The 27,363-nt window shown below is 43.9% G+C and overlaps 1 protein-coding gene across 1 annotated transcript; it reads right to left on the bottom strand.

The window, feature by feature from the left end:
• On the bottom strand, positions 1-27,103 carry NDP (norrin cystine knot growth factor NDP). The gene is made up of 3 exons (XM_030834880.3): positions 26,465-27,103; positions 12,109-12,489; positions 1-662 (listed from the first exon to the last, which is right to left on the bottom strand). Exons 2-3 carry the CDS (start codon positions 12,280-12,282, stop codon positions 435-437), a joined length of 402 nt encoding a protein of 133 aa, XP_030690740.1. The 5' UTR covers positions 12,283-12,489; positions 26,465-27,103; the 3' UTR covers positions 1-434.
• Positions 27,104-27,363: the final 260 nt, after the last annotated feature.

The following is a 27,363-nucleotide window of genomic DNA, read 5'->3' as shown; positions in this document are numbered from 1 at the left end:
AAAAAAAAAAAAGCCAGAGGATGTCCCAGAAAGAATTGGGCTTTCCTGCTTTCCAAAGCAAATGCTTCCCTAATCTGCGCCAAACAGTGACAGCCTGACCCACTCTTGCATGGGGGCCTACTTTTCCCACTAATGCTGAATTGTTGGAAACCCAAACAGCATTCAGCGCCAAGGGGGAAATTGCCTGAATCTGAAAAGGAACCAAAAGAAATTGTACCAGGGAAAGGAGATGGGAATGGAAAACAAGTTCCCAGAGTATCTCTGTCAACAAGCATGTAGAGTCTTTATTACTAGAATACGCAGAATCCCGTGGGAATTGCTACATATTTTTTTTTTTGCCTTAACTCTTCCCTTGCCAGTCCTTCCCTGGCTGGTTGAACTGTTTCAGCGAGGGGGAGGGACTGTCCCATCCAGAAGCCACTCAACAGCAGGCCTCAGGAGCTGCACTCCTCGCAGTGACAGGAGAGGATGTACCGGTAGGTGGCCGTGAGTCGCATGCCCCCAGAGCAGCGCAGCCTCAGTGCCTTCAGTTTGGACGTCTGGGGCCGGCAGCAGTGACAGGAGGAACGGAAGGGCTGCTTGAGGACAGTGCTGAAGGAGACCAAGGGCTCGGAGCGTGACGCCTGGCTGCAGTGCCCCTCGCACCGGGCCAGGAGTACCATCTGGGGAGAGAAGAGAAGTGGTTACCCCCACTGGGGAAGCCCAAACTTTAGCCAGGTCCCACAGCATCCTTTAAAAGGCCCTAACACTCCTGGCTGGATGAGTTCCTGCTGGAGAAGACCAGTGGCTCTCAACCCTGGTCACACATTGGAATCACCTGGCAAATTTGCTTTTATTTTATTTTTTCCCTAATTTTAAAGTTTACTTTAAAAATGTAAATGTCTCTCAATATTTAACAGGTAAAGAAAATATGATATTGGTTTATTTCATGTGGTTGTTATATTTTATTTTTATTTTCCAAGTAATACCGCTTAAGAATATTTATACACCTACTTTTAAGTCCACAGTTTAGCACTCTTATTTGTATGGCTTTAAAAGTTATAGCACAAGATCTTTACAGTAAGGATTGGGGAAAAAAGATTCATTCAAAATGAAGCCTGATATAATATAAACATGTTTTTCTCTGTACTTTATTTTAAATACATTAATTTTTAAATGATGCTCATCTTTTTTTTCATCTGGTGGTAAAATACGAGTGCAAATTTTTATCAAGATAAAGTTTACCACGGATATAAATGAATTTTTCCAGTTGAAAATGGCCCTTCAGCTGCCATTAAATGAAATTTCCCAACTTAAGTGAAAAAGAATTGGTAGCTGTCATTATAAGCAAAAATATAAAGTACTATAGCATCACCTACATTGCTGCAAATTCGCTTTTAAAATGTCAACACCCAGGTCCCATCTCGGACCAAGTGAATTAAAATCCTTTGGAGTTGAGCCCAGGCTTTCGTGGTTTTCCAAGCTCTTTAGGTGATTCCAAAGTGCGCTGAGGGTTTAGAACCACTGGACACGGCCCACCACCACGATGTGCAAATAAAAACCAAAGAACAAAAGAAATTTCTACTGACAGGTGGTAGTCTACCGTTGGACCCATGCCAGTTCTCTTAGTCTGAAAATGTAGAAAGTCTTTCCAAATTACCATCAGGGGGTAAATAAAGAATGACTACAGAGAAAAGGAATTTGCTACGTGCAGAGAATTACTAGAGAAAAGGAATATGGTTTCTGAAGCAGAAAAAGAGGATAACTAAGTGATATTTAGGAAGAAATATTCTGGGCACCACAACTTGAAACAAGAGAGTGAAATAGAAAAAGGGTATGTTTTGGGACCTGGAATCACACTTCTGGGCTTATACGCTGAAGGATCCTGAGATTTGTGCAATTGAGTTTTCAGTCATTTAGGGCAAATACTAGGATGCATTCCTTCTGACCACCTCCATTTCCAAATGTAGGTTAGGATGATGATAAAGCTTGGGTTGAAGTAGCAGAGGTTGCATGTTCTTTATAGTGGCTCTTAATGTGGCTTTAGTAAACAGATCCTTTAAGGATCTGGTGCGAACTACCAAAGTTACCGCCCAAACAGTGGACATAAGCACACACTTTATATTTTGCATATAGATTAAAGGGATGGAGCAGAGGCTCATTTATGCATCCCATACATAAATGGTTTCTTGGGAGTGGCAGTCATGGGGGGGTAGGGTGGGCAGCTTGATTCATTAAGCTATACAACCCTATACATTGAGGCACAGAAGGTGGGGGAAACCTGAGGTTATTGGTGTATGTTTATGTGGGAGGGTCTTCCTTGGTGAGCTTCATATTAAGCGATAGCGAAAAAGTTGCCCTATAATTCCAGAACCCACAACAAGAACATAAAAAGTAGAACTACTCAAATAAAAGATTAAAAGATACATAAATATGCATGAAACTGTTTGACATTTACCTCATGGTATTTTAGGAATTAGCAATTATTATTGAAACTCACCAGCTATTAAGTCTGATATCATCCTATAGGACAGAATTTAATGCCCGAGAATTAAAAGAAGGAAATGGCCTGCCCACCTTTCCAAAAGGAAGAGAAGATGACTTCTGGTAATTATAGATCATTAACATCATTATCTGAAAAGATGCTGGGATGAATCCAACAATCTCTTAACAACCAACAAGACAATATGAGATATTAGGAAACGACTAGCAGGGCTTGGTGAAGAATAAGTTGGACTAGGCCTACTGATTTATTTTCTCTGAGAGGCCACAGAGGCAGGGAGAAAATGGCAGCTGTAAGTCATTTTGATTTTATTAACGCTTCAATTTTATCCTGCCTGCCCTTCACATTGATACGGAAAACAGACGTGATCTGAAATGGGTTTTGAGCGATTTTGCCATAGGTCTATATTACACAGGCCAGTTCTTGGTGCCCGCCCCATCTCTCTAATGAGAGAGAGAGTTTGAGGTCTTCCCAGTCCCTTCTCACCCTTGCTAGTGTGTGGGAATAGTTCCTTGACATCTCACTTTGGAGTCATGTTAAATTTGCTCATCTCTAATCTGGATTATCTATTAGGCAGATTAAGCAGTTCTTCAAAGAATCACCTCCCCAAATGGAGTCTTTAGAGATTCAGTTTCAGTCTGGATGGGTATAGCTAACCTGTGCCAACAGACTTCATTCAGAAGGGCAGAGACGTAGCAGTGCATCGTACCCAAATGATACACGTACAGGTGAACCAAATGCTGACCTTGAATGACCAGGCAACTCGCACTGTCCATAATATGACCAAGTCAGCAATCTAGGGCCATTTGTAGAACTAACCTAATAGTGATTTCACTAAAATTCTTCAAGGTCTCAAGCTCTGCCTTCAGCTCATCCTGAAGGACAAGGACTCCAGCACTGAAGACTCTGGGGCCACCTCCAACGGGTCCCTCTTCCTCAGGAGCTGGACTTTCTGGGCAAGGAGAATGCAGAGACATGTACAATAAACACCTTCAGTGGCTGCCACCAGCCTTCAGAATAAAATCCAAAATCCTGAACAGGCATTAAGGCCCTCCATGACCTGGATTTCACATATCTTTCCAATCTCACTAACAACTATTCTCATTCTCATCACCCACTCTCTATTTGGATCAAGCTTAACTACTTAGGAGTCCATGGAACTGCCCTGAATTTCCCTGCCTCTTGCCTTTGCCTTTCCTCTCTCAGGAATGTCCTTTTCTCCTGGCTGTACTTAATGAAATACCAACTATCCTCCATTACCAAATTCAAATGCCCTGTCCTCCAAGAAGACACCATGAAATGATTATCTGGCCCTTGACGTTCTCAACATACATGCAAATCCCCTCTCTGGGAGATTCCCAGTACAGTTGACCCTTGAATAACATGGGAAGTCAAGGGCACCAACCTTCCGTGTATTCCAAAATCTGCATATAATTTACACTTGCCCGTCCCTATCTGCGGTTCCACATCCGAGGGTTCAACCAGCCACAGATCGTGTACTGTGGTAATATTTCCTATTGAAAAAAAATCCGCATGTAAGTGGACCCGTGCAGTTCAAAGCCATGTTGTTCAAAGTTCAACTGTATATAGATTCCATCTCTATCTAGCCCCGTTTTGTGTGTGTGTGTTACAGGAGTCAAGCAGGGAGTTTGGAAGATAAAGATCCATGAATGAGTGTCGTTAGGAATGGAAGGTATAAATACCTGCTTCCCAGATTCACTCTTTTTTTAAAAAATGTATCCATACATATATATGAATCATTTTTTAAATTAATTAATTAATTTATTTATCTTTGGCTGCATTGGGTCTTCGTTGCTGCACACGGGCTTTCTCTAGTTGGGGCGAGCGGGGGCTACTCTTCATTGCAGTGCGTGGGATTCTCACTGCGGTGGCTTCTCTTGTTGCGGAGCATGGGCTCTAGGCACGCAGGCTCAGTAGTTGTGGCTCGTGGGCTCTAGAGCGCAGGCTCAGTAGTTGTGGCACAAAGGCTTAAGTTGCTCCACGGCATGTGGGATCTTCCTGGAGCAGGGGTCGAACCAGTGTCCCCTGCATCGGCAGGTGGACTCCCAACCACTGCGCCACCAGGGAAGTCCCCAGATTCACTCTAGCTATTCACATTTTAGTCTTGGCCACGCCTCACCTGTATTATGGATTTAATGAACAACTTCTGACCTCTTCCAGACCAGAGCTTCTCAAACTGTAATGTGCATGTAAGTCAGCTGAGGATCTTGTTAAAATGCAGATTGTGCTTGACTAGTTCTGAGTGAGGCCAGAGATTCTGCGTTTCTTGTAAGATTCTGGTTGATGGTACTGCTGTGCTAACATCCACACTTTGAGCAGCAAGGCTCTGGACCCGTTAAAGTTTGAGAGGCTCCGCTCTAGACGCATCACTAGATAGTGATCATTTCGCTAATAATAATGATGACAGCTAACATTTCTTGAGCGCTTACAACATTTAATCTCAGTTAATTTTCATAACAATCCTATGTGAAAGGTACTATTATTATCTGTACTGTTATTACAGATGAGGAAACTGAGGCTTTAGAGAATTTGAGTAAATTGCCCAAACTCACATATCTGGTAAAACGCAACGCTGAAATCAAACCCAGATCTGTCTAAAACCAAACCCCTGGTCTAAGCCACTATAATATCCTGCTTCTTGATATTAAGATGCTTTCCTGAGGCATGTGCCAACTCACACCCTACTCTAATCTTCTTTGACCTGCCTCTGGGAGTTGTAACCACATCATAACCACACAAGTCTGACCTTTTCCTTATGGGCTTGTTGGGACACATCATCACCACCTCCAAACTTAAGCAGAGCTGAATCTTCTAAGGACCATGGCAGTCCTAAATAATATCTCCTCCACTGTCAAGACCCTCGCCCGTTGCTCCATCCCCCAGGGATTTGAGGACTCCCAGGGATTCCCAGCAGTTCATTGGATGATACCACATACTCTCTAACTCCTTAACCAATTCATCCTTCAGTTCAATAAAACTTTGACACCTTCAGACATCTGTTCACCTGCCGTAACACATTGGCCCCCAGTTTATGGTCAATGCACATTCCTCATACGTGGGTGACTTGGCTGTATTTTATTAACTGCTCTGCATTTTGCACTGCGCTTAACTGCTCTTAATGAAGAGCATACACACCACTCCACTATCAAATCCAGAAATGAATTTTTTTGGACAAAGAACCCACATGGAGCTGCACCACTAGAAGAGTGTGTTCTCAATAGGTGGTTATTGCTCATACAAACTTTTATTGACTTTTCACGGCTCAGGTGGGTGACAGATACATGTCATCTGCTTTTGGTCCAGTTTAATTTTTGCTATCTTATGTTCCCCCCCAACAACTCTGTTGATGCTAGGAAGCTAGGCAACTTCTCCAGCAGACCCTTTGTATCCCCCCAACCTTGGAGTCACTTGGCTCCAGCTGGATGTGATACCTAGTTCCTTCTAATATGAACAGAGCTGCTGGGTTCAGGGTATTTGCTCAAGGATAGACTCTTTCACGTTCAATCTGATTTCCATGTGCTGAGGCTAAGAGTAATGGAAGGTCCTTGGGTAATAATTAAGGAATAGTAATGATGATGCTATGTAACATGTATTGAACGTTTACTAGGCTCCAGGCACTGTGCCAAGCCCTTCACAGGCAAGTTAATACTTAACAACTGTTTCAAAAGGTAAACTCTCCCCACTTTACAAATTAAGAAATTCAAAGGCAGAGGTTAAGTTACCAGCCTGAAGTCACATAGCTGTACGATGGAGGGCCAGGATTCTGAACCGAGACAGCAGATTCCTGAGCTCTCTCTCCGAACCACGGTGCTATACTATTAGGCCATGAGCGTCAGCCTTTCAAGCCTTCGAGTTTCATAAGATGCTAAAGTCAGTCAAGGGCAAGTTCAGGCTACACTGTGAGGGTTGTAGCCAGCTGTGATTCCTGGGTCCAGACCAAGGACTGCACCCGGAGACCTCAGGCTCCTGCTGTCTCTGGTGACCTACCACAGTTCTTAGACAGTTAGGCCTTTTGCTGCAATACACAACTGTCTTCTGAGTGAGAGAAAATCCAAACACAGATGGTTTTCATCACCCCTTGTTGAAAGACTTGCCATCTCCAAAGCCACTTTCCTTTCCTGTCACGTGGAGCCCCTGTGAATTCCTGGCTCAGGCCATGGTCTCCATCAATATCAGAATAAAGACCCACCTGTCCCATCCTAGAATAGAGTTTTGGCTGTGGTACCTCAATCGAGTGAGAAACATATTTTGCCTTTTTCTCAACAGTGAATACTGTGCATCCCTTATTCCACGGCACCCCTTGAAGCACCCCCCCTTTCTCCTCAGGAACATGATTCACCTCTGCTTCTCCCATTCCTCACTTCCCCAGCACCCTCAATAAATGACTGCTCAGCTCATCTCCAGAGAGCCAGGTCAACCTCCAGCTAGAATCCGGTCCCTTCACTCTGGTTACAACTCATACTGACCTGAAGAGACCTTTGCACACAGAATGCTTCCCTTCCCTCTCTCCTCCATTTACTTGTAAGCATTATGAGGGCAAAAACGTAGTCTGTGTTTTCTTCTACGTTTGTGCCTCAACTGCCCACCACGGTATACATTTGTTCCTTTTTTAAAAAATATCAAGTCGGGCTTCCCTGGTGGCGCGGTGGTTGAGGGTCCGCCTGCCGATGCAGGGACACGGGTTCGTACCCCGGTCCGGGAAGATCCCACGTGCCGCGGAGCGGCTGGGCCCGTGAGCCATGGTCGCTGAGCCTGCGCGTCCGGAGCCTGTGCTGCGCAACGGGAGAGGCCACAGCAGTGAGAGGCCCGCGTACCGCAAAAAAAAAAAAAAAAAAAAAAAAAAAAAAAAAAAAAATCAAGTCATATCTGCCCACTAGTCAACTGTGTTATAAACTCAATACTCCCGACTCCCCTCGTTTCTCCTACCATGCTGTGAGCTTCGGGGGCAGATGGCTTGAGGATCCTAAGCAGCTCCTCTCAACCCTGAGGCTCAGCCCTGCGCCTGACAGGTCCCCTCTCCTCAGGGACTTTCCCCAGGCTTTGTGCCCAGACCCCTCTTCCTCCTTCTCTTTCGGGGCCACCCCTCTAGCTGCTCCTGTGGCCCTTCAGGGTTCAGACAACCGTATGCCTTGGCTCTTCGCTCTCCTGGCTCGGGGCCACCCTCTCCTACTTCTCACCCAACTCAGACTTCACAGGCCTGCCCAGCTGGCTCGCTTTCCCAGTCTCGGTTCCTGAAAACCCCTCCTTGGCCTGAATCCAGAATGCACCCCCTCCAATCCCTCCTTCCTCCGCTCACGTGGGAAGGGAGGTCAGACGGCAGGATCTGTTTCTCTCTGACTTTGATCCCCCCTTTTAGCACCCAGCACAGTGGCTTACATTTACTTTGCCCTCCTGCGTGCTCCCCCAGCCCTGCCAGGTTTCTGTGTTTAACAAGAACCTCAGTGAGGTTCATTTTCCTAATCCTTTAAGGCTATAGGAGATCCCAATAGTTATTGAGGTTTCAGTGGTTGACTAAAATAGAAAAGTGAGTCTAAACACCTGTCCACTTTATAACTTCATCATCAAGATCATACTATCATCTATTAATGTCTATTATATGCCGAACGCCAGGCTGGATGTGTTACAAATATTATCACCAATACCCATACCCACACTTTTAGGGAGACAGCATTAGCTCCATTTCACGTGGGAAGAAACTGAGGCACTAAAGAATGACTACACTTCCCCCTAAGTCACCCATTTGGCCAACTGTGGAGCTGGAATTTGAAACCAGGTCTCTCTCACTTCAAAGCCTGGGATCTTAGTTCCCTTGAAGATTCCCCAGATATCTCATTTCCACTAACCACTGACTCTTTGCTTGTTTGCTTTACCACCTTTACTAAAAAATTCAGTGAAGATTGTCAATGAAGCTGCCGCTCTTCAATCTTTTGTACCCACTCCTAGGAGGTGTTACCAATGAAAGCCACCAGGCGCATCCTAATCTGCGGCCACACTGACCTCCTTCGTGGACCACTGTGGCCAGTCTTTTCTGCCTGACTCCATCTCAGCACTTTCCTGAATTGCTGGGAGATGGGAGAAAGGTCCCCGGGTCTGGCCAGATGCAAGTTCAGATAGTCTCATGGAAGGCTCCCAGAAAAGCTTTCACTACTATTTTTATTTTTCTACAAAGATTGCTGAGTGTAAATCATCATTTTCAACAGACTGGGAGTTGAGCCTGGACTTCTAAATAGCGGCTCCCATTTGCAGCAACATGAATGGACCTAGAGATTATCATATTAAGTGACGTAAGTCAGAAAGAGAAAGACAAATGTCATATGATATCACTTATATGTGGAATCTTAAATACGACAAATGAACACATCTACGAAAACAGGAACAGACTCAGATACAAGAACAGACTTGTGGTAGCCAAGGGGGAGGAGGTTGGGGGAGGGAAGGATTGGGAGTTTGGGGTTAGCAGAGGCAAACCATTATATATAGAATGGATAAACAACAAGGTCCTGCTGTATAGCACAGGGAACTATATTCAATATCCTGTGACAAACCATAGTGGAAAAGAATATATATATATATATATATATATATATATATATCTGAGTCACTTTGCCATACAGAAGAAATTAACACAACATTGTAAATCAACTATACTTCAATAAATTTTTTTGAAAATCATAATAAAAAATAAATGATGGCCCCTACATTCTATTTGCATTCCTCCAATAGGAAGAGCCAAGTGAAAGATGAATGAATTGAATGAAATATGAATTGAAAGGTGCGCGCTCTGAGGCAGACATTGCCACTCCTGGGCTAAATGACATCGAACAATCTACTTAATTCTTCTTTCAGGTTTCAGTTTTCCTTACCAATAAAACGGGAATGATAACGCTTTCCATCACAGGTTTGTCAGCAACGATTAGATCATATAGTATGAGGTGCCTGACACCTATTAGGTGTTCAAGCAGATGCTCTCCCTTCCCTGAGCCTGGGTCACATTCTCCCCTTTATCTGTCTTCCCGAGACCAGACACTGGATAAATGGGAGTCAGGAAGCATTAACAACTGACAGGCAAACAGTAGTAAATAATGGGCTTTGAATCTCACGTTGAGGGGAGAAGTTCTGCAGAGAGGAAAAATCTACCCTAGTCTCCTCTTTGCAAAAACCCCCATTGGTTGTTTTTGAGACACAGGCTACATGTTTTATATCCCAAGTCTGTAAAGATGAACAATTTTTCTAAGTGAAACCCATTAGAGAGAAAACCAGCCTGAGTCTGTGAGAGTTAAGAATTATAGAATATCTCAAAATGAAAAACAGTTTTTGTTCCCGGATACATAGAGAAAATCTAATCCAGAAAAGGTCTGGGTAGTTGAGATTCTGCCAGGCATATTTTATGGCCAAGGAAGAAAGGTTTATAATTGCAAGCACCATTTACATAAAACTATTGCTATATTTGGGATAGTTTGGGATGTTTGAAAACAGATTGTTCCCATGAAATTACAAACATTTCTCTACAATCACAATTTTGCTCTATTTATCATGGTATTCTGGAAGAAACAGAGGTGAACAAAGGTAAACTAAAGTCTGTTTGTAGGACTCATGCTCAAGCACTGTGAGTTTGTTGGGTTTGAGTTAAGGCTATATCTTCTTTGACCTTTCCTTAACTAATGTGATAATTGCTAAGGCGCTCCTCCATCTTTTCATCAAATCTTTCCAGGTTGTTCTTTAGTTTTCAGAGATGCTCCAATTTTCCTGTTCCTTCCTATCATCACATGAACACTTTCTTTGAAATAATTTTATTTCCTTTCTTTTTTAAACATTTTATTTATTTTTGGCCAGGCCACACGGCATGTGGGGTATTAGTTCCCCGACCAGGGATCAAACCTGTGCCCCCTGCACTCGAAGTGAAGTGTGGAGTCTTTTTTTTCTTTTTTTTTTTTTGAAGTGAGGCGTCTTAACCACTGGGCCGCCAGGGAAGTGCCTGAAATAATTTTTTTTTTTTTTTTTTTTTTTTTGCGGTACGCGGGTCTCTCACTGTTGTGGCCTCTCTCTTTGCAGGGCACAGGCCCCGGACGCGCAGGCTCAGCGGCCATGGCTCACGGGCCCAGCCACTCCGCGGCATGTGGGATCTTCCCGGACTGGGGCACGAACCCGTGTCCCCTGCATCGGCAGGCGGACTCTCAACCACTGCGCCACCAGGGAAGCCTGAAATAATTTTATTTCCTTTCTTTTTTTAAAGAATCATGATTATGGAGGACAACTCAGCAGAAGGAGAAATCATCCGTGGAATAAGAAACACTATATATGAGTGCTCTCTATAGGGCGAGTGGAGGAGAAACTAATAATTGATCTAGTCAACCTTACCTCAGGCCTACAGTTTCTGAGCAATCAGTTGGAAAAACATGTCCTATCTTTTTTTCTCAATTTGTTTTATATTTTTTCCTAAGAAGGGATTGCAGGCTTGCAAAAATTTATCTATTTACTCTTTTTTTTCTTTTTTTGGTTCGACAAGTACAAATAAGAGCCAGGAAGTTTGGGTTAAAGTGAGTTAACCCAAATTCTGATCTCCCAAAACTAAAACAAGCCATCATCATTGAGCTATAATCAGAGAAGTTATGGAAATTTTAAAGGCAGACAGAAGTCGTAATGTTTTTAAATGGAAGGTAGAGCCATTAACTTACATGGTCTCAAGTTTAGTGGCTGATATTACCAAAACTTCTTAATTATACTGGTAATTTAAAAAAATATTTGCCATATGAGAATATATAAGTGGTTTTAGTCTCAGGACTGGAAGTGAAAATCTCTGAGGTTGGGCTAAACAAATTCTTATTTACCAAATGTGGGCAAATTTCATTCGTGTGACTGGGGGCAGTGAGAGTCGTGAGAAGTCTGCTTCCGAGTCTATTTTTCCCTACTGTGTGCCTCCCTTCTGGGTGGTTCAGGTGGCGGGCCACTCTTGGTGGCCTTTGAAGTATAATATTCCTTCATACACCCCGTCTCAACACTGAGACATCACTTTTGCCTGTGCCAAAAGACACACAACCTACTCCAGACAAGAATGACGTGGATATCAAGGTAAAAATGATAACTTATCAAAATGTCATTTCTGTTTTGAAACCATTTTAACATAAACATGGCAGGTAGAGAAAGGCATGGACCAGGAAACACTTTGAAGAGCGCCCCCCCCCCAAGAAGTACGTTTTACTGTTCAATCATATTTCTTGTATTTCCTTCCCCTTTATTGCTGGTGGAGATAGAAAGAGTTACGATAACCTGTAGACGCCATTTTCTTTCTTGAAAAAGGACACCACTGCTCATCATTTTCACAGCCAGGGATGAAACACACCCTTCCAACCGTGTGCCTAGCAACAATTTTATTGTGAGAAACTTCCAGCCTTTCTTAGTGACTTTGAGAAGCTGGCTGGGTGTGTACATGGTCAATTAGGCAGCTTTACTGACAAAAGTTCAAAGCACGGTGGGAAACCCTAAAAGGATGATTCTCTGGCAAGCCCTGTGGGTCAGCCATATAGTTCTCTGTCCCTTGTCAAAGGAATAGGGCTTCTCTCCTGTTTCTGGGAGTAAGGCTACTCTCACAGAGATCTCGAGCTTACCTTGGAGCTACACTTGTACAACGGGTGACTGATAGAATCGACATAGTGGTGCCTCATGCAGCGTCGAGGATCGGAGTCCATCATGAATGAGCTGTCTGTTTTGCTGTCTGTATCTCCCATCAGCGCCAGCAGGGAGAGCATAGAAAAGGATGCAGCTAGTACATGATTTCTCATTGTTGTAAGGGAAAACTTCTCAAGAGGAACAGCAGAGGGAGGCAAAGGACTAAAAATTGGAAATGCCTTCACCTCCTAGGCTCCAGTTCCTTTCAAGGAAAGGGCAGGATCTGGTTGGAGCTTTCTGGTTGTCATCGTCCTTTGTATGCCGGAGTTTCGTCTTACTGTTTGCACTCGCAATCCATCATCACTGTATCTGATGCACAGCTGGAATGAAAACAGAAATTATTTTCCCCAGAAACGTTTACCCAGAAAAACTAATGGAACCCTGGAGGTAATCGAGTAGAATTTTTCCATGTCATTTTGAGTGGAGAGTATTTGTTTCTAGAGTGTCATTAGCATAAGCTATCATCCATTTCACACCCCTCCCCCATAGCTTATGGTACATATTTATAATCATTTGGAGGTGTACACAGTGGTTTAATGGAAGCACTTGTTGACTTTAATTGCTGGAGGATAGTTTGACCCCATAGTCAAGTGGTTCTGGCCAGAGCATAACTCGATTGGGTGCTTTCATCCTTATCCCTGGCTGGTGGGGACGAGAGGGTCTATTCAGTAAGCTTTGATGTCAATGTCAGCTTACAGGGCTAGAGAGAAGGCAGGTCAGCACTAACAAGCACACGCCACGTCCCACAGGAAGGAAGTACATTTTCCACGTCCAAGTCCAACCCACCCATCCACCTAGTTTTCCACTTCTATGCTCTGGGCTTATCCTGTTTTTGTGTGAAGCCCCGTGCCACCCAGCACCAATGATAAGCTGCATCGGAAATACACATTATGCTAACTGGCCTCCAGCGCGGTTAAGGCAACACATGTGTATTTGCCAACAGACTCACGCATTTCTGAAGAGCCTTTGTAGCCCAAGCGCACGTATAATTTGAAAAAGTAAGTGGTTGCTGGAGCAGAGACTTATCATTAAAGTGGGATCATGCCATATCTGACACTTGCCTTGTTCTTTTAAGCATATACCTCTTGGACAAAGGACTTGGGTCCAGAATCTCCTCAAATCACCTCACTAACCCCACCCCCCAAGGCATGGCCAACACTATCACACCAGCAAACAGAGAGCATCAGAAATATTTTCAAACATTTCGGAAAATTGGGGGACTTGATGTTACATCTAAAGCAAAAGGAACACAATAATTAAACCTTCAGAAAAACTTTCAAAGTTATTTCAGATAAAAGTTTGATTATTTTGCTTCATAGTACAACCTTTTTTTAAGCTTGCTACGCATGGACAGTCTGAATAAACAGAGCAAAGCACTGATAAGATGAAGAAGTTCAAGTCCATATAAGTCAATTCGTTTTACTCTAATATAGTGGCCCCAGACCCCCTTAACCTCAGTTTAGCTGTCTTGCGAGTGTGGGGCAGGGGACCCCAGGAGGAAAAGGGTGTGTGACATGGGGCTGTTTCAGAGTGAAGCATCCCTGGCCATGGCAAAACTTCAGCATGTGTGTTTCAGGGAAGCCCTGTAAATTGCAGGAAGAGCAGGGAACAGTAATGAGGGGACCCACCTGGACTCCAGCACTTCCATTAATTAGCTGGGGGACCTTGTACAGGTCATTTAAGCTGTTCATTTGTAGAATAGGGGAGTGGGAAAAATGGTGTCTGCAACCCTCTCTTGCTCTAAAATGCCAACATTTTAGATACTTATGGATTCAGTTACTGCCATGTCCATATGCAGAAGATAATCCTACAGTTGAGGACACCATATTTTCATGCACCTTTGCACCACTGTCCTTTATGTACGTGCTAATGGCAATATTTCATTAAAATTGATCAAACCTGTGCCCAAAGCTCCAAATCAGCAAAGGATGCAGAAGAGCATTTTTGTTTTCATTTCAGCTGCATATTCTAGGTTTTCCTCTGCACATTGCATTGAACCTCAGCAAGACTTCAGCTCAAAGAGCCAGAGCTTTCTTGGGTTCCATGTTCAGAGGCTGCAATACTGCCGACCATTTCCTGAGTTTCAATATGACTGTATTTTCCCAAATGGTTAACTGTCTCTTTGAAGCCTTAATTAGTCTCCGAAAGAGAATTTATTAGATTTCTCCTTTCACCATTCCAGTTCACAGATATTTCACCCAGGAGTCAATGGCAAGAGGATGAAGGGGAAAAGCAGACATTCCAGTCCTGACTTCCCTCTCCACTGCCAGCAACTTCTTTTAGGAGCCATGGCCAGGGGGTATGGTTAAATGAGCAAAGCAAATGAAAGAAAAGCATGCATGGCATGATGGTAGAAACAAGCAATGACATTGACAACAAAACCCTATATATATGGTTGTCTGTGTTGGCATTTGCATTTATTGCACAGAAAAGGAAGTATAATCGGCCCTTAAATGTAGAAGATGGGCACCCTCACTCATCTAAGAGAAATGAAAATTAAAGTACTTTGAGACACTTTGCTCAACCAGTCAGAACTCTGATCATGCACCCTGTTGGCAAGGCTGTGGGAAAACAGGACTATTTTGGAGAAAGTACAGTAAAAATTGGTACAAATTCTGTAGAAGCCAATTTGGCAATATCTATTAAAATTGAAAATCTTTATAATTTAGACCCAGCAATTTCACTTCGGAGAACTACCTTACATGTGAGATCACACAAGCATATGGTTATTCACTACAGCATTGGTTGTCATGGCATAAAATTGGAAACAGCACAAAATTTCCATTAGTAGGGGACTGGTTAAATATATTACACAACGTTCATACATTCGAATACTAGGCAACTCTATAAAGAAGAATGCAGAAGCTCTACTGATTTGTGTTAAAACAAGGAGGGCTAAGAATATATATTTGTGTTAATTTGTATTTACATAGAGAAGCTCTGGAAGGATACTCAAGAAACTGTACAATTAGTTACCTGTGGGAGTTGGAGGACAGGCATGGGAGAAAGACTTTTCGCTGTATAACTTTTTTTAATTTGTAGATGTCTGAACTTGTGAATGTATTGCCTGTCCAGAATTTCATTAAAAAATAATACTTTCTCTTTTCAAATCAAAGCTTGGCTTAAAAATAGTAATTAAGTTAATGGATGTTTAAAGTTTGTGCCAGTTTGAGTATTTTAATAGTATTAAACTTTTATTCCTTATAAATATGGGAAGACATGCTAGTCTCTTAGTCAAATATTCTTCCAGGTGGACCATTTTGTTCTTGTGCACTACTGCCACCTAGTAGCAATGTTCTGAATTGCAAGCACAGTTAAAATTTTTTTTCCTGAAAGGTGAATAAAATAATTTTGCAAGCAAATGTTATGACATTTATACTGATAAAGAGCTAGTTAATGTCCCACAGAATGTAACTTTATTATCTGATTTTCTCTTTAAAGATGATAAGCTGAACCCAGAAGTAGTGATAAAGTATAAAAGAATGACAGAAGAAATATTGCTTCACCACTAATAGGAAATAGATTTTTCATTTCGACACGCTCATAAAGCATGATACTTTTTGTTCAGTTGTTATATTAAACTCTGAAATGAGAATGCCAGCAACAGTGTAAATATGCCACGGAAATCACAGAACCCTCGAAGCATAAAGGTATGATCCTTGCAACATAACACTGAGATTTTTGCCTTGTGTTCAAATTGAATGAACCAACACTGTTGTGTTGAAGAAGAAATGAACAGAATGCTCAAGAAAAAGAGTGATGTTAATTAAGTCAAGTTGCCTTAACATTGTGTTGGTCCGGATGTGCACAGGAGAGGCTGTGCAGAGTGCCCAGGGAAGCACTCACAAAGGGGAAAATCAAGAATGAAGGAAGTTTTCGTCACTCGAGATCCCCATTTTATGGCAGCCTAGGGGTATCTACGTCTGTCTTGTAGGAGCTTCTGTCATTTTTCTCAAAATTAAATTAACTCTAACTTGCTTTAATTTTGTGAAAGCCATGTAGCATGAAAATCAAATGCTGCCTATTAAGACTTAGAACCTCAGCCCAGCCAGCATGGATTGAGTGAGAAAGCGACTCTCTTGTTGAACTCAGTAGACCTGGGCTGCTCCGTGCTCTGGGGACAGTCTCTGAGACATGGACTTGGCCGATGTACAGAGCCCACATTCTAATAGCTCCAATGTGGAGCCTCTGCTGGAGGAGAGGCACGTAGGCTGGCGTGCCCGACTTTGGAGCTACCCTCCAAACGATACCAGTGGAAAAGAACAACTGGTGCCCAGATTTCCCCACCTGTCATTCTCAGCGAAATAATATAGCAGAGCTTACAGCAGACCCAGCCTCCTGGGTGAGAGATGGTGTTGTATCTACAGATCAGCTCACTCTTGGGCTGACCTTCTGCCTGGCAAAGGGTAAAGTGCTGGTTTCACACAAGTTATTCCAGCAACTGGCTAAGACAAGTGCCAAGTGCCAAGAGTGGCCTTATTCTCGCCCTGCTTGCCAGACAAGGGAGGGCCGTGCTCAGTGTCCGTATTTCCCCCGGGGGCTGTTTTCAGTATAATACATGCAGGTATTACCTCCCGTGGCTTCTTTCTACAAATATATATTTAACACATATTCACTGAGCACCTACTATGTGTCTCCTTTTGCTCTAACAGATGAGACTCAAGGGTCAGGGGAAAAAATAAGTCCTATTCTAGTTCCCTCTTCCAGCTCACTGCATCCACAAGCAAAGAGTCTTGGCCCGCTGTTTTCCTGGGCAATTTTTTTAGACACGCTGATGAACTCATTTAACATCTAATTCATATGCAACATCCTTTGCTTCATTCTAAGAAGATCAAGTTAAGCAGATGAAATATAGTGACTTTGGAATGACATCAGTGTGCCAGACAGAATTATTTGATATTTACTATCATTTTAAACAATCATATCAGGCATGAGTAAGGTAAAAATGGCAGAAGATAAAGCCTCTCTCAAAGGAATTGCACACACAAAAAATCAGAGATTTAAATGTAAAAGAAAGCTTGCCACTAGATAACACTTCATACTGGGATTAAAAAAGCAAGAAACTCAAAGTCTCATCAGAGAGTGTGAAGTGCTAAGTAGCCCCTTCCCAGGAACTCAAAGAATTCCAACTGGAACTAGTCAACTAGATGCCTTGGAGAATAAGTCAGATGCCTCTTCCGAAGGCACTTAATTTATAAACTGTAAACAGCCTGTTGGATTTTATAAAGCATCCCATGTGCTCAATGAATGGTTTTTGATATTATTCCTATCTGGCAGCACATCAGTAGTGGCCAAGAAGCCAAGCCTGGGCTGCCCCAGAGGCAGCCGTCCTGACCACACACACTGCCAGCCCTCCAGCCTGCCAGCCCCTGGTATCTCCAAGGATGGGCAGCCACAAGGTCAGTGGGGAGGGAGCAGCTCCTGCCCTTGTCATCTCACGGTGTCTGTTCTACAATTAGAGGTGGCAGAGCATAGGAGGCAATGCCTGCTCCCATAGAGCCATCTTAGGAGAAGGAGGACGTCCTTGGGATTAAACAACTGTTCTCCAGTCTGGGATGGTCTGTTTTCTCCCAGCCTGCATTACTAGGCAGACATGGCCAAACTCAGTGGTGATGGTGATGGAAGAGGAAGATGGGAGAAGCAAAAGGGAAGGAGAAATAGAGCCCAGGGAAGAAGCAATAAATCACAAGCCTGGGGTAAAGAAGGGTGTGAAAAAGAAGGACTGGGAATAGAAGTAATTTCTGGCCAACTGTCAAGTGGCCCTATCTGTGTGTGTGTCCATGGATTGAATAGTTTTACTGTCTGGGGCAAGACTGGTGTGGGAGGACTGGACCTAGAGACTGACTGAAACTTCAAATCCTGATTTTTTCAGGAAATCCAGAGAAACCTCTCATTGTGATCCAAACTCCCACTTCCCTACAGGTTTCATCTCTTCCTCCCCAACCCATTTCTAGCCTGTGTTCCATGTCCCGGTGTTTTGCATTCATTTGCCAGAAACATTGGATAACTATTCCACAACCTTCTGAAACCAGAAGAGCATTCTACTGCTGTCTGCTCTGGTGGAAGGAAGGCTGATCTGAGGAGCCGCAAGCTCTGAGCCCTCCCTTCCCGTCATTGGCTGTGTGATCTTGAGCAAGTCACTTGCCTTCTCTGGACTCAGTTTTCTCATTCACAAAATGTACGGATTGTTTGAGATGTTTCTATGGTTCTATCCATTTCCAACATTCTCTAACTCTACCCAAGCTTCTCAGAGTACTCGCCTGCTTTGGGGCTACATGTTCCCCGAAGAAATACTACACAAAGAGTTCCTTGTTTACTCAAGAAGTTAACGATCACAGAAAAGTCCAAACAAGTTCTAATGTGGTGCCTAAGCCCCTTGATGAGGCTGTATCGGTGGTCCGAAATAAAAATAGTCCGTCATAACCAGTTGACTTGGTGTTTGAATGTACCAAATATGGTTTATAAATTAATAACATGTTGTTAATAATAGGAAGCAGTTAGCGAGGATACTTAACCAGTTCTTATTTCTCTTAAAGCTGTCGTAAAATTTGTAGCGTTTCTTTCCAGTCTCCACCAAATGGGGAGAGGAGAAAGCGAATAGTAGTCAATCATGGTAGAATTAAACTTCTTTCAGTTGGTGATGATGAGGATATAAGCTGAGTTCAACCCTCTTGCACCTTTCCTATGAATGACCCTTATTCCTAACAGATTGAGCCACAGATCCTCATGCCCTAGTGGGGCCATTTATGATGCTCTGGTTCAGGATAGAAGAGGAAGATTGGTTAGAAGAGTTTTCTTCTCTGCAGATGTGGTTAAGAGCAAGGCAGTCCGCTTAGTAAAGCATCTATGGAACCTCTGTGCTAGGGTACCTGAAGCTCTAGGCTGGGACTTGGGTCGAAAAGAGTTGCCCATTGGGTACGGGTCTTGTTTCCTGTGCTGGGCTTCTGTGGGCTTCTACAGTTTCTACGGAAAAACTCATTCTGAGTTCTTAACAGTTGACATAACTGACTTTTAGAGAACAAACCTTGCATAAATTGGAAATGACCGAGCCTGATTACCCATGTGTCAAGAAGCAGGATACGGCTGAAGTCTTTTCCTCTGGGGGTTTGGATTATTTCTGTAAATCTACCACTCCACTAAAAGCTGTGACTGATACGGTGATGAGCTGTCAGAAGAGGCTTAGGGGTGGGCATTCTGGGGTGCCAAAAATCAACAATAGCCCTAAACATGGAGTACCCTTCCATCCTTTCATCAATAATAGGGAGAGAGAAAGCCACAAAAGAGGTAACAGAAGAGACGGAAGAAGGATTATTTTTATGTTTCAAATCTGCCACTGCCCTTTCAATGATTTCAAATAGCAAAATTCCAGAAAGGGAAGGTTCCCTTCATTTCACCCACTGCCTCCCAGGAAGGGGGTTTCACATGAGGAATGAGAAACACTCTACCGTTTACTTTGTGTAAGACCCTTTGGAAGGAAAGCAGGAAAGTTCTGAGACACCCAACCCAGGGCACTTGGTCTCACAAACACATGAATGTACACTCTCCCTGTGGAAAAGAAAAGGTGCCCTGGTGTCCTGGGGACCCTGGTGTTGAGTTAATTTGACACTTGCTCTGCCACTGGACTGCTGGCCGTGGTATGGCCTTAGGAGAAGGCAGATAACCAATGTTAGCTCAGGGTACAAGCTCCCTTTTACCCCGGAGCCAAATGAGTATGTTGGCTTTTCTTCAAAGTGTCCAACAAAGTGTTTCCAAAGCTGCATGTGAATCTCCTTACCCACACTTTGGAATGATGGGTAGTGATCTCACCTAACAGCTGTAGAGCCCTTAGTTAGAAATTGGGCATAAACAATAGAGCAACTCAGTATTTCCACTCCCCATTCAATTTGCCTTTTCTGCCCAATGATGGGACTTGAATACTGGATTCAATCCTGTGGCAATTTGGAAGCAACACTTGTGGACACAGACTCATGTCAAAGGGGCAATGTTAAAGCATGGGGAACTCTACTCAATGTTCTGTAATAACCTATATGGAAAAAGAATCTGAAAAAGAATGGATACATATATATATATGTATATGTATAACTGATTCACTTTGCTGTACACCTGAAACTAACACAACATTGTAAATTAACTTATACTCCAATACAAATTTTTTTAAAAATGAAAAAAAAGCCAATCACATAAAAATATGTTTCCCAATCACTATGAATTTATTGGGGTTTTGGTTTTCTGTTCGTATTTTGCTTTGCTTAAACCATACACACTCTGGCTACGTCTTTTGATTGCCTGTTCCCCTGTGACACTTCCATTCTGCTGCCTTTGGATTTCAGACCTCAACAGAAAAATTTTAATTCTGAAAAAAAGTCATTTTCCATAATTTGAGGGGGAATCACAGAACTATATGAAGTCCTTGAATATTGCCTCGTGCTTTAAAGAAAAATTGGACGTTAAGAACTGGATTTCTTGGACTCTTCCCATCCATATTAAGAATGTGTGTGCCTACATTTCACTTAGAGTTAAGGAAGGGGGATGTTTTCTTCACTGTAGGAGTTGACCTCCTTCTCTAATGTCAGGTAAAGGAGGCAACTTCAGAGTTCAAACCCCTCTTCCTGGGAGGGAGTAGGTGAAATTCAGGGAAGCTCCCCTTTCTGAAATTGTGCTATTTGAAAATCTCCAGTGGCAGACTTTAAACATCAGAAATAATCCTTCCTCCTTCTCTTTGCTTCTCCATGGCCTGCTCTTTGCCTGTTTTTATTCCCTATTGATGGAAGGATGGGAGGAGACTCCATCTTTAGGGCTATTGTTGGTTGGTGGCACTGCAGAAGGGTCGCCCCTGAGAATTTTCTGACACCTCATCAACTTTCTTGAATGTATTAACCTGTTGCCCTTTCATTTTTAAAGAATCTGGCAATGGATTGGATCACAGCTTAAAAGAAAAAGTTGGGATCGAGCCCGGCCTTGGAGGAGAGAAAATGGTATGAAAAAATTCTTAGCTTTTGTAGAAAAACAAAGAGAAAAACATATCTACTGCAAATCTTATAGAACTGAGTTTAAAGCTATAGTCCATGTTCATGTGCAGATTTGGACATGAGGGTGAAATGGACTCTGATTGGATGAATTCCTGATTCTAAGCGTGAGGGATATATTGCCTCCTAAAGTTACCCATTCTTTGCATTTTCTGAGTCAGTAGTCTTTCTAACAAGAAAGTAGTTGTCCCAGACTGTGAAGCCCATCCAGGGTGTTACATTCTGACTATTGAAAATGGGTCTGGGGGTGTGATTGTAGGCTCACCCATCAGACTCTGAGACCCTCTGATGAGGGGGACAGTAAGCGTGAATGGTACCAAGCAAGCTATTGCCAGACACACAAGAAGAAAGCTTTGCAGATGTGAGAGCATCTGGCATCAGAAAGAATGCCATCGGCGGAATCTTCCTCAAAAACTCAAATGTGTGGGTGTGTGAATTTGCAGCACGCAACCTGCGCAGCCAAGCCAGTCCCTGCCTCGCCCACCCCGCTGCACATGCACAGGGGTTTCAGCAGGACTCGCCACCCTTTGTTTTCTCCTGGATGCAAACATAGAAGTTTACGGTTGCTGATCTGAAGGGTGAGGAGTGGGTACTACCAGCTGGAATGTTGCCACTGGCAGGGGCAGACAGGAAAATAGGAAGGCTCTTAATGTCCTCCCAAAGAAAACCTTTGATGGACAAAAGAGTGGTTGTATTTTTACCCTCTCTCTTCATGCTGCCAGGCGTCTTTAAATAGATTCTCTAGCCTAGGGACTTGTATGGAATAATTCATATTAAAACCCAAGAAGTGGCAGAGGAGGGGAGTTGGTTCTTTCTTCTCTTTCTTTTCTTTCCTTTCTTTTTTTCCCCCTTCTTGTCAAGCTAACAGGAAAAGACTCATTTTAATTCAGCTGTGTTCAATTTTTCCTTTTGGGTCTTTTAATGAACTTTAGCTAATTCGGAAAAGACTACCGAAACCCCCAGGAAAAGAAAAGGACCAGGGACCTGTACTGTAGAGTGCTCCATAATACGTTTTGGTCCCGAGGACATGTGCAGCATCTTTTAAGGATGCTGCGCACAGGGGGTGACACGAAGCTCTTAAATGGGAATGTCTAATTGAGAAGTCCAGTTCCTTCCATTTGCAACTCATAAACCGATCTGTTGTTCTGCTGTTAAAAGAAAGAAAAAAAAGAAAATATCCTCTCCATCTCCCCAGCCCCATGCTGGGTTCGGTTCAACCCAGGATCCATTTCTCCCCTCTCCCTCTCACAAAACGGGTTTCATAAAGACATTCAGGCCCGCGCTAGCCAAATTAAAAGTCCCGTCTGTCCTTCTTTTTCCTTGGGAAGGGAAGGATGTGGGAAGGACAGAGAAAGGGGGCAGGGCGGGGCCCAAGGATCCAGGGAGCTTGGTTTCAAGTCACTTGTCTCTCTCCCTGAAACAGAGAATAACCACATTTCTCTTAATGTAGGCCGAAGTGCATCCAGGCGTTCCCATAGCACTCCCACCCCCGGCCCTTTGCCGGAGATGTGCGGGTCACTGTGATGGTATGTTTGTCCCTGCCAACCCGGTTCACTCCAGCCCTACTCCCAGCAGCCTAAAGGGCAGCCCGAGCCATGAGGCTGCTCCTCTCTGTGAGTGGGTTCAGGCTCGGGCGCTCCAAAAAGACCCCCGATCCTATCAGCCCGGCAGAGCTGCTGCCAAGAATGACATCCTGGGAATACTATGGAGATGGGGAGACCTCATGGGCTGTTGTCCCCAGATGGAACAGGACCCAGGCTGTCTGGAAAACAGGCAGAGCAAAGAGCGAGCTCACAATGGAAGGAGCTCAGGCGAGGGGAAAAGGGGGCGGGGTGGGAGTGGTGGAGAGCAAAAGCAAAGAAAAGCCACATGCCACCCAGGAAGATTCCAGGGAGGGCGGGAGGAGGTGGTGGAGGAAGGACTTGCAGGAAACAAGTACCCAGACATGGCACTGCCAGTCTAGCTGGATTCTTTTCTGAATTAGATTATGCGAAAGAAAGAGGGGAAATATATAGCCTGCCAGCTGTTCAAAGGCTTACAACCTTGCTTTTATTGTCCGGGTAAGTTGGTGAGGTGGGGCATCAGAGGAATTCCAAACATACCATCCCAGAGAAATTTTAATATGTTCCACAGTGTCATACACGAAGAGGAAATGACAGCTGATCACAGCCAGGGCAGGCCACAGCAATCTGGGCCTCGGAGCTCACCCACCCTCCCAAGGCCCAGCTTCCCTCTTCTGCTTTAGCCCTTCTCCGTTCTGCCACCTGCCGTCCCATCCCTCCTGCTTCCACTGGCTCAGGCAGGGGGCCCGGGCAAAGTTGCCTTAGCTGACTGTCATGGGAGGAGGTGAGGATGGCCTGGAAGGCCGCTGGCCAAGAAGCTGAGGGCTGGCTAGGGTGAGTCAGGCCCCCCAGGGAGTCAGAGGCATTTTAATCCAACCACAGGGGATTATCTGCTGATAAGGACCAAATCAAGGACTCTGGTGATGCTGTCTTCAGGGTATTTCCCCCCAGTAACCTATCCGAGGCAGAAAACACAAGATCGGATTATTTGAAAGCGACACTGTTAGTGGCTCTGACGGAGACTTGGGTTTGGGGAACAACTTCTGGCAACTCCTTCCCAGGGGCCTCTTGAATTTAGACCAGGCCCAGAGGTCACTGGTTTCGATCCTGGGGGTGGGACAAGTAAGTGGTGGGAGATAGTGACTGCATCTTCCTCCATGCATGTTTCTAATTCAATGATTCATCAAGTGGCCCTGATGTCAGTCGCTGAGTAGGTGACTCACAGCCATCCCCGATACAGACAGCACGTGGTCCTTTCCAAAGGGGGCTCAAGGGAGCAGAGGAAGGATAAACTGCCCCTTTTCTAGGCTTCTCCTACCCAGGAAGGAAAGATCCAGGCTCTGCTAGCTGTGAGTGACGTGTCCCCAGGATCCGGTGATAAAGGCCTGAGGGGAACCCCTTTATCATAAATGGAAAGAAAACCCACCGATAAGCGACAATCATTTCCAGTAAATCTGGGTACCAGCAGATATCTGAAATAGTTCTTTCTAACAAGGAACTCATTGACCAGTTTACCCACTGGCCAAGTCCATTTCTGTTCCAAAATCTAACTGGAGATGGCATACAGACTGAGAATTAGGGCGCAGGACAATGTCTCATTCACCTTTGCATCCATCAGGACTAGCATAAGTTATTGAAAGAATGATGGCGTGAATAATTAACCAATAAGAATAAGAGTGCTTGAATTGTGAGTTCTGAAAATACAGTAAAAATTGCCAGCCACCACTGGTGGCTGTAATTCCGAGAAACTCGCCACATTTTTCAAGGGCCGAGGAAAATAAATGAGTTGGAAATTGTTAAATGTATTGAAAAATGATTTATTTTCCCCTTGACGGTGTCATTGGAACATGAATTAAGATTGAAAACTCCACAGGCGTGTTTCCATCTGTGGGTGTCAGCTGCTTGGTACATGGTCATCAAGAAGGCTTCAGCCAGCACTCCTTTTACCTGAACTAAATGTATTTTAAAGTAAATGATGCAAAACATTGCATTTTGTGCTCAGACCCTCTCATATAATGGTCTGAATCATAGTTTAAGAAAACTGTTTTGGTTCGGCTAAATGCTTTGTTAACAGCAGTAGTTTCCAATTGTATGGCAATCGAATCCATGCTACCTTTTCAGCCTTTCTCAAATAAATAATGACTATCCCAAGGTTGTAAGTTACCTCATTCAAAAGCCAGACTCTCATTCGACAATGCTTGTTAGGTTAGTTATTAGAGAAAATCAGAGGAGTTCCCCCATAAACCAAGTTCCCGTTCCACGATGAATATTGGTCTCTAGGAACCTAAAAGTTTACTTTCAGAAGCCAGACTGGTAAGAAAAAAAAAAGGCCGGGGGCAGATATTTGCATTTGGTCGAAACGATTGAGGAGCATCTTGTAGTCCCCACTGCATTCGATAGACACCTAGAGCCAGCTCTGCATTTTAGGCATCTCTACATTTTCAAATGCACCTGGTATTTAATGTTATGTGTTGGAGCAATTCGCCAACGCCGGCTCCTTGTAATTAAAATACACTAATATCATACATGAAAAGAGACATGTTTCACAGCAACCATATCTGCTATTCATGACAGTTACAGAGCATAGAGCGCGGGACTCCCATCTTGCCAAATAGCTTCCTTTTCTGCACCTGAATCTCAGCAGAGAAGGGAGTCTACCTCTTTCTTGCAGGTTTATCTCAGCTCCTCGATTACAATGAGCCTCAGTTACAGGGTGTTCTGAGTCATTAACATTCTGTACACAAACTTCCCGTCCCCCAAGAAAGAGTTATGCCCAGGCCTCCTACAGCCCAATTGTTCATTTAAAGAGAGAACTTGTATTCAAGAGCTTGCAAGAACCCTCCGAATATTCCTCAGGTGTTTGTAGGAGTCATTCCTACAGGTCCTGGTCCCTGTGCTGGTTGGGAGCATCCTTTCCCAGTCACTGCTTGGACTGGGTAGCATCGGTCGGCTGCAGGGACAAGCTGATTACTAAAAATAACCCTTTGCAATAAGGCCAAGGCAAACAGCATGCATTTCCTCGGACTTTTTGCCCAATCAAAATCCTATAGTAAAGCCATCCTCCCCTCTCCCCGGCGCTCCTGACTGCATCTATGGAATTGAAGATGTTGCAAGTTGGGAGAAAGGTGCAAAGGAACAGGATTCTTGTAAAGCGTGACACAGAAAGCTAGAAATAAATGTTGCCTATTGTTTGAAGTCATTCTAAGCACTCCGGCAGAGCCCTGGCAGGAGATCAGCAGCATACATAAGTAGTAATAAAAGTAAACAGTGCGCTTTTAAACTTGCAGTCTTGCCCGCGTTCATAGTGCCCCCGTTTTAAGAGGGATGAGGGCGGCGGGGAAGATACTGGGGCTCCAGGAATCCATGTCGGCGAGTAGCTGCTTCTCAATCTCCTTTCACGGGGTCAAATATAAGAACCATTACAAAGTTACATCTAACTACGCAGAGTTTGAAAATCCAATCTCTTTCAGTCAAACCCAAAGAGATTTTCCAGCTTCTCTGTGAGGCTCCCCTGTCCTGTCACCGACTTCAAAGACCCGTTCATTTACAAAACACAATGCTAGCCCACTACAGATTAATGCAAATTCAATTAATGCAAATTTAAGTGGTATTTAAAGGTTGTCTCTTTGTCTGAGAGGAGGATGAAATGCTCCTTTTGGAAAGAAGTAATTTCCTAGGCAAGCCGTCAGCGCTGTTTTCCTGCTTACCTTGGGGGAAAACGCAGGGCTCCTTTCTCCCCAGACTTTTCTGAGAGCTAGAAAGAGGTCCTGTTACTTCCAAATGCTTTTGTTCTTCTGTCCCTCTGTCACATGGCTTGCCTTTTATATTTGCAACACACAAAAGTTAGGACTGTTGTTTAAGCGACACAGGGAGAGAGAGAGAGAGAGAGAGAGGCAGAGAGAGAGGGAGAGAGAGAGAGAATGTCAAATGGAAAAGTGCCATTGCAGTCATATATCAATCAGGCGTGCGGCCGCGGCAGCGCACTAGCAAATGGGAATGCCACGGAAATGTGAGGCGCCCGGTATCGGGGACTCGCAGCCGCTGCCCACCGCTAGGCTCCCTTCCACGGAGCATCTTACGATGCGAACGGCATAGGAGTAACAAGGGCGAGGAAGTCCCCCACCCCCTTCTTCTTCGTCTTCTTCTTCTTCTTCTTTTGTGGTGTTATGGAAATAATAAGGGGCTAAATAATATTCGGGATTGAATTCGGGATTGAATTCTTTGGCAAGCATGTGGCTGCCCTAAAGAGGTTCCGTCCGCACGAAAGACACGGAAATACAGAGTGGCATTCTGCTTAACGATTCAGCAGCTGACCGGGATGAAGCTGAAATTCTCAGTAAGAGAGAAGAAACATGGGAATCAGAACTCCTTCTCGGGCGATGCTGTGGAAGCAAGTGCAAAACTCTGCCCTGTTTTATTACGGTGTGGGTGGGTGGTGAGAGTTCTTTTCTGAGTTGTTCATCCAGTAAATGATTTTTAGCAGCAGATCCATGATTAAATCCACGACAGTACTGAAATCAGCGCCTTCTTCGGCATCATTTAGAATAAAACACTAGATCTGATTTAGACACAGTGACAAAGTGGGAGTCCTTGACTCCTCGAGTTA

The sequence above is a fragment of the Globicephala melas genome, chromosome X (assembly GCF_963455315.2).
Source record: "Globicephala melas chromosome X, mGloMel1.2, whole genome shotgun sequence".
Taxonomy (NCBI): domain Eukaryota; kingdom Metazoa; phylum Chordata; class Mammalia; order Artiodactyla; family Delphinidae; genus Globicephala; species Globicephala melas.
Note: the sequence above shows the minus strand (reverse complement) of the source record. Positions and strands in the feature narration are given on the sequence as shown.

Coding starts and splice junctions, on each gene's coding strand:
- NDP (XM_030834880.3), bottom strand. CDS start 12,282: ATGAGAAATCATGTACTAGCTGCATCCTTTTCTATGCTCTCCCTGCTG. Junction 663..12,108: donor TGTACAAGTGTAGCTCCAAG/GTAAGCTCGAGA, acceptor TTCTCTCCCCAG/ATGGTACTCCTGGCCCGGTG.